The sequence below is a fragment of the Microcaecilia unicolor genome, chromosome 8 (genome assembly GCF_901765095.1).
Source record: "Microcaecilia unicolor chromosome 8, aMicUni1.1, whole genome shotgun sequence".
Taxonomy (NCBI): Eukaryota; Metazoa; Chordata; class Amphibia; order Gymnophiona; family Siphonopidae; genus Microcaecilia; species Microcaecilia unicolor.
This window is the reverse complement of record NC_044038.1, coordinates 164867198-164880939: the sequence shown is the minus strand read 5'-3', so window position 1 is coordinate 164880939 and position 13742 is coordinate 164867198. Positions and strand designations below refer to the sequence as shown.

Genomic DNA, 13742 nt, shown 5'->3' with positions numbered 1-13742 from the left:
AAGTACATACATACATGATAGAGGAATACATTATTGCAAATAGATTCTTAAGTAATAGATTAGATTGTAACATATGTTGGGTCATCATTTATAGAAAGATCATTTTCGACATTAGGGTAGAAGTGGAACGTTTGTACATTAAAAGCAGTGAGGCTAGCCAGTCAAGTGATTATAGATCGGTTCTGTCTCATTTCTGATCAGTCTTATTGTTTAGTAATTATGATGGTTGTTTGTGGTATGCCTTCTTGAATAGGACAGTTTTTAGTAGCCTTCGGAAGCTAGCCAGATCTTGCGTTGTTTTTATGGCCTTTGGTAATGCGGTCCATAGTTTTTGTTTTTTTAGTTACATTTGTACCCCGCACTTTCCCACTCATGGCAGGCTCTATGCGGCGGGCAATGGAGGGTTAAGTGACTTGCCCAGAGTCACAAGGAGCTGCCTGTGCCGGGAATCGAACTCAGTTCCTCAGGACCAAAGTTCACCACCCTAACCACTAGGCCACTTCTCGTACAAATGTAGGAGAAGCTGGTGGCATATGTGGACTTGTATTTGAGTCCTTTACAGCTGGGGTAGTGGAGGTTGAGGAATGTAATTGCTTAAAACAAACAAAATGAAAAAATATGATGTGAACAGATGATAAACTGCAAAATATAATCTGTTCACATCAATTTTTTATGTATTCTTTTAGACTCCTGAGGCAGGCCTGTGGCCGAAACACAGATCTGTGTCAAGTCATTAATAAAAATTATCTGGTTCTGATTCACCTGTCCCAATCACTAAAGTTTTTGGTCCACTTCCCACTTTTTTCTTGATTCCATGGGACTATGTTGTCCATCCACCCAGGTGGATTTTTCTTCCTTGTTTATTCCACGCTAAAAATGATGCTAAACGCTGAGACATCCATTATATTCCTATGGGCATTTCAGCATTTAGTGTGAGCTAAAAATGTTAGCGCACATTAGTAAAAGACCTCTTAATTTAGAAAGTACACTGCATACAGATATCAATGAGTCCATCAGTTATATTTATGCTCATTTATTAAGAAATATATTAGCCATAAAATGTAAAATTCTTAAACCATCTATTATAAAATGTAAAACTATTAACAATGTTAAATAAATACTGTTTCCTATTATATTAAAAACAGAATTTTCCATTTCTCCTACTTTGGTATTGCATTAGATGGTTTTCCCAGAAAACATCTTGACAGGCTGCAAAGGACTTGAACCTTTTTAATTTTTCTCATATTTTTTTCTTGCTGTAAAAGAGAATAAAAAGCACAATTAAACTTGCTGATCTGTGTATAACTATCTCCAAATTAAAGAAATAATTGTTTTCACTGTCCATTAAAAATATAAGACCAGTAGTAGAGTGGAGGAGTGGCCTAGTGGTTAGGGTGGTGGACTTTGGTCCTGGGAAACTGAGTTCGATTCCCACTTCAGGCACAGGCAGCTCCTTGTGACTTTGGGCAAGTCACTTAACCCTCCATTGCCCCAGGTACAAATAAGTACCTGTATATAATATGTAAGCCACATTGAACCTGCCATGAGTGGGAAAGTGTGGGGTACAAATGTAACAAAAATAAAATAAATAAATAAAAATTCCAATATGTTGTATACCTAAAACCAGCATGCATAAGATGTTATTGCTGGGACAAATTTGAATTTCTAGAAAGGTAGATAGGTCTAGTTCCACAACTTTTGTTTTTTTTTAATACTATTCAAGATGATGTGGTGAAAGTGCAAAGTGGACAATTTTTTAAAGATATTTATCTTGATAATATGCCCTCTTCAGAGCATTTAAAAAGTCTGCATGGGGTTCACACCACAAGTATGTTTAGTCACATTAAAAAAAGGTCTTTAGGCAAGTTTTGGTAGGGGAGAAGGTATGCATGCTATAATTCCACTGCTTTTGTTGTCTGTGCAAAAGTGCAGTTGCAAAATAACTAGGAATGTGTATTCATTTGACACACTGGGAATTTTAATGGCATTTCCCATAAGTGATGGGGATCCCACCTTTCTTTCCCCCTTAAGACTCATACAACTTAATGGTGTAAACAAAGGCCACAGTGTCTTTATTGTGAACAAATTGAAATGTAACCAACATATAACAAAACAACTTAATCTGAGCTCCATCAAAAAGAACACAACCAAATATTGCACCCCAAAAATCACGCCACTTCAGCAAAATGGTGTAAAGTCTCCCTGGCCCTGCCTCAGCTGAGCAAGGGCCTGTGGTGCTGGCATGTCCCTCCATGCCTAATATTCACCTGGGTCACCCGATCCTTTGCTTTACCATCTGGCTCAGCCCTTTAAACCTGCAAGGCTGTAGCTCAGGTCCTGCCTGCTGCAGAGGATGGATGCCACACCCTAACCAGCCTAAGCCTAGTTCTCCACCCTCCCTCTTAGCTGTAGATAAGACCATGCTCCCCCCCCCCCCCCCCCCCCCAGGCAGTCCATTAAGTACTCTTGCCCTCGGCCCGCCCTCTCTTTAGTCAGGGTCCACCAAATTTGCTCACCTGCAGCTTGGCTTACTTTCAAACAGCTCTATTGAAGCCAAGCTGCTGGTGCCTTTAACGCTTGACCTTGCCTTAACCCTTCTAGCCCTGCTAGCCAACTCCCTGCCAATTGCCAGACTGGAGGACTCCCATGCTTCACTCATGGGGCACCCTCCAGACAGGCTCTCTGGCTCAAAAATTGTTTTACCGTATTTTTAATCTGAAAGGACAGAAAAAAAATCCTGAAATGTCCGGGAATGGGGAGGGGTGTTTGTTCTGTGTCTGGTCACTATTACAAAATAGTGTTTCGACTGATGAAGTTGCTCCAAAACGAATGGGTCCTTTCAGCGAGGCGCGCTAGAAAGTGGCCGGCACTGTGATTAGCTTGTGTGTTTGCTGTGTGTTCTGGCTACTTTCTTGCACAGCTGAAAAACGGTCCCAGGTTTTTTTTTTGGTTTTATGGCCTGCACTGTATTACCATGAGCAGAACAAAACACAACTAACACTCCTTCCTGTAATAAATGATCTCACATGCTAATGTGCATTTACATGCTGGGGGGAGGGGCTGAGATCACTTTTGCACTTCAAAAAACAGATGGGGTAACCTGCATGATGAGTCTGATGTACTTTCTTCGCTTGCCTTTCATAAATTGTATTTCTTTCCTTCCTCTTTGTTTGATTGCAAATAGTTTGTTTGTCTTCAGATAAAGAGTGGTGTATAAAAACAAAATAAATATAAACAAAGGGATTTGGAAGGGGGTAACCTCCATAGAGATGCAGTTATAACCCTAACTTCCTCCGGGCAGACCAAATAGGCCGTTTCAGTCTTTCTTTGCTCTCATGTACTATATTAATGTAATTGTTATGCTTTGACCTCTGTTAACTAATCTGCATACATTTTTAGAAATTTAATTTCTTATATACCACCTGCAAGCCCAAAAGCTATAAAAGTGATATCTGTGCCCAGAGGGCTTACAGTCTAAGGGGCTCTTTTACTAAGCTACCTTAGGAGCTAACAAACGCCTAATGCAGCAAAAAATAGAGTACCATGGGACTCGCTCAGGCATCCTGTGGTAAGTTTGAAATCTTTGCATGCTAACTATGCGCTAAAAATGTTTCCTAATTTAAGGACCCTTTTACTAAGTCACATAGGTGCCTACAAGCGCCCAACGAGTGCCAAATTGGAGTTACCGCCTGGTTACTGTGTTGGCCCTTGCGGTAATTTCAATTTTTGCGCGCATCCGCTACGTATGTCTGAAAAATATTTGTTATTTTATGGTGTGCGGCAGCTATGCGTGTCAAGTGGCATTTGATACGTGTAGACCATTACCGCATGAGACCTTACCGCTAGGTCAATAGCTTGCAGTAAGGTCTCAGACCCAAAATGGACACTTTGAAAAAAAAAAAAAAAGGCTTTTTTTTTGTAGGTGCGCTAAAAAAATAATTAGGGGTGCACCCAAAACACGTGTCTACAATACCGCAGGCCATTTTTCAGTGCACCTTAGTGCCAAAAAGTGTATCTTCATTACTGAGCACTAACTGTTGGTGTATAGATACTAACATGAGCCCTCATTGTCTACAAAATGAGTGGTGGTAAGTGCTCACGCAGTTATAAAAAGTGGCCATGTGCTAATGGCAACATTAATGCAGAAACTAGAAAATCAGGGTGTTTTTTTTTTGACAGCCACAGTAAAAATGGACCTAGCGTGTGGGAAAGACCCGCCTAAGAGCACAGTAAGGCCACTTTTTACCACAGCTCAGTAAGGGCTGGCACACAGCAGCATCAGGCTTGCTGTGCGTCAATCCTGAACTACACCAGGAGCCCAGCGGTAGTTCCCACCCCCCAGCGCACGCCATTTCCGGCGCTACATATATATTTTCTAGTTTTGTAGTGCCGGTGCCTACCCAGTGGTAATTGGGCAGTGCCAAATGTTGCCCGATTATCACCAAGATTAGTGCGGGAGCCCTTACCACCACCTGAATGGGTGGCGGTAAGTGCTTCCCCCCCCCCCCCCCCTCCCAAACTGGCTGCATAGCAAGTGGTTCACTTACCGCACGACCATTTCTTTTCCAGCACAAAAATCAGCCTTTTACTCACTGTGGTAAAAGAAGCCCTCGGCATGTATTAAAACACACGCTGATGCTAGCACAGGCCCCCTTTTACCGCAGCTTAATAAAAAGATCCCTTAGTTAGTAAATAGCTCCCACTGACTATAAGGAGACTTCCATTAAATGAGCTTAATGCTATTAATGTTCATAAATACATATTAACATGTTAATGCAGGTTAGAAAATGAGGCCCAAAATTTGGACATCTTTCTGCAATTAATCAACAATCATCATAATGTGAGGTAAAAATCTTACTTTATGAGTTCACGGAAAATATTCTTGATTTTATCTTCATGGGGATCCAAGCACAATTGTCTGCCATTTTTCAAGTTAACACTGAAAAAAAAAAAAATCAAGAAGATGGGTGATTGCTGTTGTCTATTAATTGAGCACTAACTATTAATAAAACACATTTGAAACTATACCATTATCTAAGTCTAATTCATGACGTTGGCCTGGTCTAGATTTTGTCCTAGTTGAGTGTAAAAAAAAGTTTTTTCTCTTAAGTGTTTCTGATTGGCCTGAAAAAGAACTGAAATGCTTCAAATAAAAGACACACTGTAGTGTCCACAGAAATAACAGTTGCTCAAATGACTAAGCTAAAGGATGTCTTTAATCTGTAAACTCAAAGCTGAGTCACACTTTGGTTAGAAAAGGAACCTAACAGGTCATCCCTGTAGTGTTTCCTGCATGACTTTGCTATGCAACTGAAGTCCTTTGTCTGCATTTTCACAAAACACAAGATGAGGATAATGTATACCTTGTCAAGATTGTACTATTTCTGCCCTCGCTCTTCTTTCCCCAAGGCACTAGAATAAGGGGATATACATAAGAATATAAGAGTAGCCATACTGGGTCAGACCAATGGTCCATCTAGCCCAGTATCCTGTTTTCCAAACAGTGGCCAAGCCAGGTCACAAGTACCTGGCAGAAACCCAAATTGTTAGCAACATTCCATGTAGAACCCCAAAGAACAGCAAGATTCTGGAATCCTAAAGGGACAAGATTCCATGCAGAATGTCAAAGAGTAGCAACATTCCATGTAGAACCCCAAAGAATAGCAAGATTCTCTAAAGAGTGACAAGATTCCATGCAGAATCTCAGAGTAGCAACATTCCATACTACAAATCCCAGGGCAAGCAGTTGCTTCCCATGTCTGTCTGAATAGCAGACTATGGACTTTTCCTCTAGGAATTTGCCAAACCTTTTTAAACCCAGATACACTAACCGCTGTTACCATATCCTCTGGCAAAGGATGGTTTGGTAATTCCCTCCTATGATATCAATAAGCACAATGATAAGAACAACCCAGCTTAACATATAGGTAACAGAGAAGTACTGCTGGAGCAATGGGACTGTGGGTCTGAACAAGGACTGTTAATGCTATCAGGGCTGGACTAGGATGGGATTGGGGGAGGCTGGCATTAGCTCTCCAAGTTATGATTTCATAAATCCCGTAGGGTCCCTTTTACTAAGCCATGGTAAAACTGGCCTTAATGTGCCCTTACACAGGCCTATACTGTGTGCTAAGGCCATTTTTACCACAGCTGGAAAATGTCTGATTTTCCATTTTCCCAAATAATGGCCATGCACTAATATTGCCATTAATATGCAGCCATTAACAAAAATTAGCATGTGAGCCTTTACTGGCATACATTTTGTAGGTGAAAAGGGCTCATATGCTAATCAGTCAGCATGTGGTAATGTGGCTACACTAACCGATTCGTGCTTTCATGCCCACTCTCTGCCTCCCAGACACAGCTCTCTGAGAATAATTCTGGATTTTTTTGTGTATGATTTGTGTAAACACATTGGGATTTTACCGCACGATGCCTCTGCACCTTAGTAAAAGAGCCCCTTCAATAGTTTCAGAAAAAAAAATTGCACGTATATTTGAAACATCAGTTATTAAAAAGTTAATGAACACCAAAACAACAGCTCTGAGTAAAGTGTCTAAAAGTCATAATAAAGCTACTTACATTATTTCCACATTTTCACAGGAAGCAGATGGAGGAAGAATTTCTATAGTCTTGACTTGTCTTGAATGAAAAGTAATCTTGGATACAGTGCGGTAGCATGAACATCTGCCTCCATCCATGGTTATAGCTGCAAAGCCAAAGCCATTAGAACCAAGTACAAACAAGAAATGCCATCTGAAAGAGCAGATATATAAACCTTACTCTTCCAGGTGCAAGTTATGATTGAATTCAAACAAAAGCATCTGAAAATGAATTCTGTTGCCTTTTCCATTCATAGCACATTGGTGTTTGCTGAGGTAGATATCCAGACCTCTGCTCAATGACTCTCATCCACACCTCTTAGGCTATAACCCACCTGACAACCACAGCTGTGACTCCTCACCCAAAACATTTTTTTCCAGTTTCCTTCATTTTATTCTATCCTGCGTAGCTGAGGGTGTAGTATTCCCTTTCTAATTTGTTCCTAGTGCCTCTTGTCTCCCATTTCTAAGCACAAGGTGTCACGATAATTCAAAGAGTCACCCCCACCAGGTTGGCTGTGTGACCCAAACATCCTCACTGTAGCCTTTCCAAATGACCCCACACCAGGATGACATCCTCACTGTAGCCTTTCCAAATGACCCCACACCAGGATGATCTAATATACATGAGGAGCACAGACATCTTCTGTAAGAGCATCTGTCGTTGTGCCAAGACTGCTTAGGAGGATGAAGGGTCTGGAAATTTCCTCCAGTTCCTAAGGGCTTCCAACTCAATTAGAATCCAGCACAGTGAGTCTTAATTTGCACCTACCTTGGGACTTTTCATCCTTCCCCCACCCCTTTCCATATCTCCTCCAAGTCACTTAGCCCAGTTATCTTAGTGCTAGTTTTTGGTTAATCTATTAAGCTATTTTTTCAAATATAATATAAGGGGTGCATAGCTTAAAAAAATGCTGAAGATAAAGGAAACTTACACCTTGAAGCAACCAGGTTGATAGCCAGCAGTGCAAGAAATATCAGTTTGATGAACATCTTTCTGGGAGGAGCTCTTAACCTTACGTCTGGTTAAAGGGTTATGCCTTGATAAGCCAGTAGCTGCCTGAAGAGCCAGCTACTTAAATACGCTTTGAAAGGGGCTGCTGATGACATCAGGTGCTAATTTTGGACCAGCTTCTGACGGGGAAATTTTGAGGTATGTGAAAGTGGAATATCCCTCTATGTATATTTTCCGAGGTTATTCTCTATTAATAATTATATTTTGACCTTTGCACTTTTAGTAACATTTTACAAACTTACAAAACAAATTGCAGAGTGATTTGTTTTGAAATAATTTTTTTATCCCTCATTCAGTGTCTGTTGTCAGAGCACAGGGAGTGGATCCTCTAGCCCAGGAGTGGGCAACCTTGGTCCTCAAGGGCTGCAACCCAGTTGGGTTTTCAGGATTTCCCCAATGTATATGAACATAAGAATAACCATACTGGGTCAGACCAATGGTCCATCTAGCCCAGTAGACTGCTTCCAACAGTGGCCTATCCAAGTCACAAGTACCTGGCAAAAACCCAAATAGTAGCAACATCCAATGATACCAATCCTAGGGCAAGTAGTGGCTTCCCCCATATCTGTCTCAATAACATACTATGGACTTTTCCTCCAGAAACTTGTATAAAGCCTTTTTTTTTTAACCCAGATATGATAACCACTGTTATCAATTTCTCTGGCAACAAGTTCCAGAGCTTAACTATTCTTTGAGTGAAAAAATATTTCCTCCTATTTGTTTTAAAAATACAGTAGAACTTTGTTAAAAGGGACTTCTGGGGACTGTCCAAAAGACACCCGGCCTGGTTGAAAAGTGAGGTGAAGGAAGCTATTAGGGCTAAAAGAAACGCCTTCAGAAAATGGAAGAAGGAACCATCTGAAAATAACAAGAAACAGCATAAGGAGTGTCAAAGCAAATGCAAGGCGCAGATTAAGAAGGCCAAGAGGGAGTATGAAAAAAAGATAGCATTAGAGGCAAAAAAACATAGTAAAAAATTTTTTCGGTATATTAAAAGCAGGAAGCCGGCAAAAGAATCGGTTGGGCCGCTGGATGACCGAGGGGTAAAAGAGGCGATCAAGGAAGACAAAGACGTAGCGGAGAGACTGAATTAATTCTTTGCTTCGGTCTTCACCGAGGAAGATTTGGGTGGGATACCGGTGTCGGAAATGGTATTTCAAGCGGACGAGTCGGAGAAACTTACTGACTTCACGGTAAACCTGGAGGACGTAATGGGGCAGTTCGGCAAACTGAAGAGTAGCAAATCTCCTGGACCGGATGGTATTCATCCTAGAGTACTGATAGAACTGAAAAACGAGCTTGCGGAGCTACTGCTAGTGATATGCAACTTATCCTTAAAATCGAGCGTGGTACCGGAAGATTGGAGGGTGGCCAATGTAACGCCCATTTTTAAAAAAGGCTCCAGGGGAGATCCGGGAAATTATAGACCGGTGAGTCTGACGTCGGTGCCGGGGAAAATGGTAGAGGCTATTATTAAAAACAAAAATTACAGAGCACATCCGAGGACATGGATTACTGAGACTGAGTCAGCACGGCTTTTGTGTGGGGAAATCTTGCCTGACCAATTTACTTCAATTCTTTGAAGGAGTAAACAAACATGTGGACAAAGGGGAGCCGGTTGATATTGTGTATCTGGATTTTCAAAAGGCGTTTGACAAGGTACCTCATGAAAGGCTACAGAGGAAATTGGAGGGTCATGGGATAGGAGGAAATGTCCTATTGTGGATTAAAAACTGGTTGAAGGATAGGAAACAGAGAGTGGGGTTAAATGGGCAGTATTCACAATGGAGAAGGGTAGTTAGTGGGGTTCCTCAGGGGTCCGTGCTAGGACCGCTGCTTTTTAATATATTTATAAATGATTTAGAGATGGGAGTAACTAGCGAGGTAATTAAATTTGCTGATGACACAAAGTTATTCAAAGTCGTTAAATCGCGACAGGATTGTGAAAAATTACAAGAGGACCTTACGAGACTGGGAGACTGGGCGGCTAAATGGAAGATGATGTTTAATGTGAGCAAGTGCAAGGTGATGCATGTGGAAAAAAGAACCCGAATTATAGCTACGTCACGTTAGGAGTTACGGACCAAGAAAGGGATCTGGGTGTCGTCGTCGATAACACACTGAAACCTTCTGCTCAGTGTGCTGCTGCGGCTAAGAAAGCGAATAGAATGTTGGGTATTATCAGGAAAGGTATGGAAAACAGGTGTGAGGATGTTATAATGCCGTTGTATCGCTCCATGGTGCGACCGCACCTTGAGTATTGTGTTCAATTCTGGTCGCCGCATCTCAAGAAAGATATAGTAGAATTGGAAAAGGTGCAGCGAAGGGCGACTAAAATGATAGCGGGGATGGGACGACTTCCCTATGAAGAAAGACTAAGGAGGCTAGGGCTATACAGCTTGGAGAAGAGACGGCTAAGGGGAGACATGATAGAGGTATATAAAATAATGAGTGGAGTGGAACAGGTGGATGTGAAGCGTCTGTTCACGCTTTCCAAAAATACTAGGACTAGGGGGCATGCGATGAAACTACAGTGTAGTAAATTTAAAACAAATCGGAGAAAATTTTTCTTCACCCAACGTGTAATTAAACTCTGGAATTCGTTGCCGGAGAAAGTGGTGAAGGCGGTTAGCTTAGCAGAGTTTAAAAAGGGGTTGGACGGTTTCCTAAAGGACAAGTCCATAAACCGCTACTAAACGGACTTGGAAAACTCCAAAATTCCAGGAATAACATGTATAGAATGTTTGTACGTTTGGGAAGCTTGCCAGGTGCCCTTGGCCTGGATTGGCCGCTGTCGTGGACAGGATGCTGGGCTCGATAGACCCTTGGTCTTTTCCCAGTATGGCATTACTTATGTACTTATATATCTGAGGTCCGCTATATCCAAACAGTGCTATAAAGAACATTTTTTACTCATTGAAAGCTCACAGTTGATTATTTTTTCAACCTCAGTTTATTGTTAACAAAACATAAAGTATAATATGCAATATATGCAATTGTAAGACATATCAAAACCCCTGAGTTATCGTGCCATAATCTTTTTTTTACCATCGTAGAGCTTCCATAATATATAAGTGCATCAAAACCAAATAATGTGCAATAGCGTGTGTAACCAAAAAATGCTAATGGTTCTCTATCTCATTGGCGCCTAATCAAAGGCAACAGTCGCTCTCTTATATCACAGTCCCACCACACTGAGTTCCAAATCAAACATTTACTGATAACAACTAATGCTCCATGATTTACTGACTGATGTTCATGCTTCTTGTCCAGCTGTGGTAGTCCGATGAGATAAGCACCACCCTTTCAAGTTTTTTTGAAAATTATTGAAGAAGTACATGGAGCATTAGTTTTTATGAGTAAACTGGTTAGCGCTCATTGGAAGTGGGCAGGTGGCTGGACTGAAAGCTCATGACATGGAAGGACGCTATGTAACCTTATAGAATTTTGTAAGTCTACGTGCTTTGAAAATGAGCCTCCGAATGGTGTTGCTAGCTGGTTTAATGTTGCACAGCTCAGTTTTGGTTTTGTATGGTTAGAAAGGTATTTCCTGTTGCCCCTCAGTGAGATCTCACAGCCTCAAAGAATAATAACCCTACCACAAAGAATAACAAAAAACAGTCTCTTGCATATTATAATCCTTTTGTAAACATATTTCCTCCCCTTTGGTCCTCTCATCTCCTTTGTTTTTAGACCCCCCCCCCCCCCCAAAGCTTCTAAATTTATATATTTTTTTTTCGCTTCTGCACTGCTTCCTACTAAATGTTTGTACACCAACCACTGGCAGAGGAGTGATGATATAGGGTAGAATCAGAGAAAGTCCAGCAGCATCTGTGCAATTTTCCCACTTGTGTTAGCAGAGAGCTGAAATGGCAATGAGACTCTCAGGCCAGCCTCATGGCTCTACTCCATATCAGGTCTTCCATGCCACAGGTCAGCAGGGGCTGAGAGTACAGCATTACCAACTCCTGTGGGGAAGAAAACCAAAGTAATCTGCTAGCCACATTTAGGGACTTTGCATCAGATTATCCTTGCTTTGGTTCTGCAACATCTCGACTATTGTAATGGTGTCCTTGCAGGTATCCCACAATATCAACTAAAACATCTTCAGCTTCTATAAAACACAGTGGCAATGCTCATAGATTTGACCACATTTCTCCTATTCTCCGGAAATTATATTGGTTGCCTGTACAATACCACTATCAGTTTAAGATATTAGTACTCACCCAAAGAAATCTTTTTGAAGAAATTCACCTTATCTTTCCACACTGATTATTCCTGTGTTCCAGGCCAGTCCTTCATTCACTACACAAACAACATCTTTGGGGAGTGGGAGGTCAGTGACCACTAGGCATGATCCTCCTTACTCCCCCAGTGGTCACTGACCCCCCTCCCATTCCCCAAACATGTGAAAGAAACAATACATACCAGCCTCTATGACAGCTTCAACTGTTGTGGCCAGGCCTATTAGAGCAGCAACCAGGGCTCTAGAGTAGTCTAGTGGTTGTTGCAGTGTACTATAGAGAAGGGAACCCAGGCCCATATTCCACTCTGTTACACTTGTGGTGGGAAGTGTAAGCCATCCAAAACCCACCAGAAACCTACTGTATCAACATATAGGTGACATCTGCAACCATAAGGGCTAATGTAGTGGTGTATAGCTGGGTGCTGTAGGTTTCTGGTGGGTATTGTAGGGCTTGCCATACAATATAAGGGAGTAACGGTGAGATGTGTACCTGGGGCCTTTTATGGGAAGTCCACTACATTGTCCCCTAGGGTGCCCCACTGCTCTGCTGGGATGTCTGTGTGGCCAGACTACTAAGAATGCTGTCCCCCCCCCCCCCCCCCCCCCACATACATACATACATCCCAATGGCTTGTTTTTGTGTGTTTTCCATTGAACTTTTTTTTTTTTAAATAGGTCCTAAAACATAAACGCACTGAGCACAAAAACATCTTGCAAATGTTTATTTTCAAAACAAAAAGACATCTTTTCTGGTTCAAAATTCGCTATGTTCACCACTTGATTTTTGGACATTTTCAGCAAAATGTGCAAAATCAGATTTATTCCCCGATATTCAGCGCTATTTAACTGGCTATCTGCTGATATTCAGTGGGGGTAACTGGCTATCCCCCACTGAATATCCCCCGTTAGCGGCTATCTGTCAAATATTTAAGCCGGTTTTGCGGTTATATTTGGCCACCTGAAAACATGGGATATCTTTGGCTGGTTTAAAAGTAACTGGCTAAGTCTGAATATCAACTTAGCTGGTTATTTATTTATTTGTTACATTTGTACCCCACATTTTCCCACCTATTTGCAAGCTCAATGTGGCTTACATAGTACTGTGAGGCGTTAGCCACCTCCGGTGATGAAACAAATACAAAGTGATGTTATGGTCGAGTAAGATTAATGTGTTACAGACACAGAGAATCGTAGAGAAGGGGAGTTATATAGGGTTCATTACGGGCTTTGGTTTCGTTGTGTCGCAGGGTTCAGGCACTTAAGTTGGGTCAGTAGGGTATGCCTTTTCAAATAGGTTGGTCTTTAGTAATTTCCGGAAGTTAAGGTGGTCATACGTTGTTTTCACGGCTTTCGGTAGTGCATTCCACAGTTGCATGCTTATATAGGAGAAGCTGGATCCATAAATTGATTTGTACTTGAGTCCTTTGCAGGTAGGGTAGTGAAGATTTAAGTATGTTCGTGATGATCCGATTGTGTTTCTGGTTGGCGGTTATCTTTAAACTGGCCAAAATAAAGATATTCAATGCCGGTCACCGGGAATAGACCGGCATTGAATGTTCAAGCCTCTCAGGACTTGTTAGACTACAAAGTCTTGATATCTTGAAAGTATAACCTTGGCACACCAGTACACACCTGAAGTCTCTATTATTTTTCTGAAGTTTCTTTATTGAATAAATCACAGATAATTTACTCACAGATGTTCAGAAGTATTGCTCCAGGGCACAGAGACTCCGTAATCCTGAGAGTTGTTTCAGTGGTTGGAGGTAGAGATCTGAAGAGAGGTAGCTTTATTGCAGGTGAGAAATAGTTGAGCAGATAGAAGTGGTTCAAAGCTGGGTGACTGGAGAGTGCGATATCTCATTAGGAAGGAGATATTTTC

At 41.5% G+C, this 13742-nt stretch overlaps 1 protein-coding gene across 1 annotated transcript; it reads right to left on the bottom strand.

The window, feature by feature from the left end:
* Positions 1-567: 567 nt before the first annotated feature.
* On the bottom strand, positions 568-7640 carry LOC115476607 (C-X-C motif chemokine 2-like). Its single transcript, XM_030213067.1, has 4 exons — positions 7538-7640; positions 6583-6709; positions 4859-4939; positions 568-1256 (listed from the first exon to the last, which is right to left on the bottom strand). The coding sequence occupies exons 1-4, from the start codon at positions 7593-7595 to the stop codon at positions 1241-1243; spliced, it is 282 nt and encodes a 93-aa protein (XP_030068927.1). The 5' UTR covers positions 7596-7640; the 3' UTR covers positions 568-1240.
* Positions 7641-13742: the final 6102 nt, after the last annotated feature.

Bases quoted from the DNA above. Each gene is read 5' to 3' on its own strand.
- LOC115476607 (XM_030213067.1), bottom strand. From the start codon at position 7,595: ATGTTCATCAAACTGATATTTCTTGCACTGCTGGCTATCAACCTGGTT. The intron at 6,710-7,537 runs GTAAGTTTCCTT...TTGGCTTTGCAG, and splicing joins CAACCTGGTTGCTTCAAGGT to CTATAACCATGGATGGAGGC. The intron at 4,940-6,582 runs GTAAGTAGCTTT...TTTTTTTTTCAG, and splicing joins TGTGAAAATGTGGAAATAAT to TGTTAACTTGAAAAATGGCA.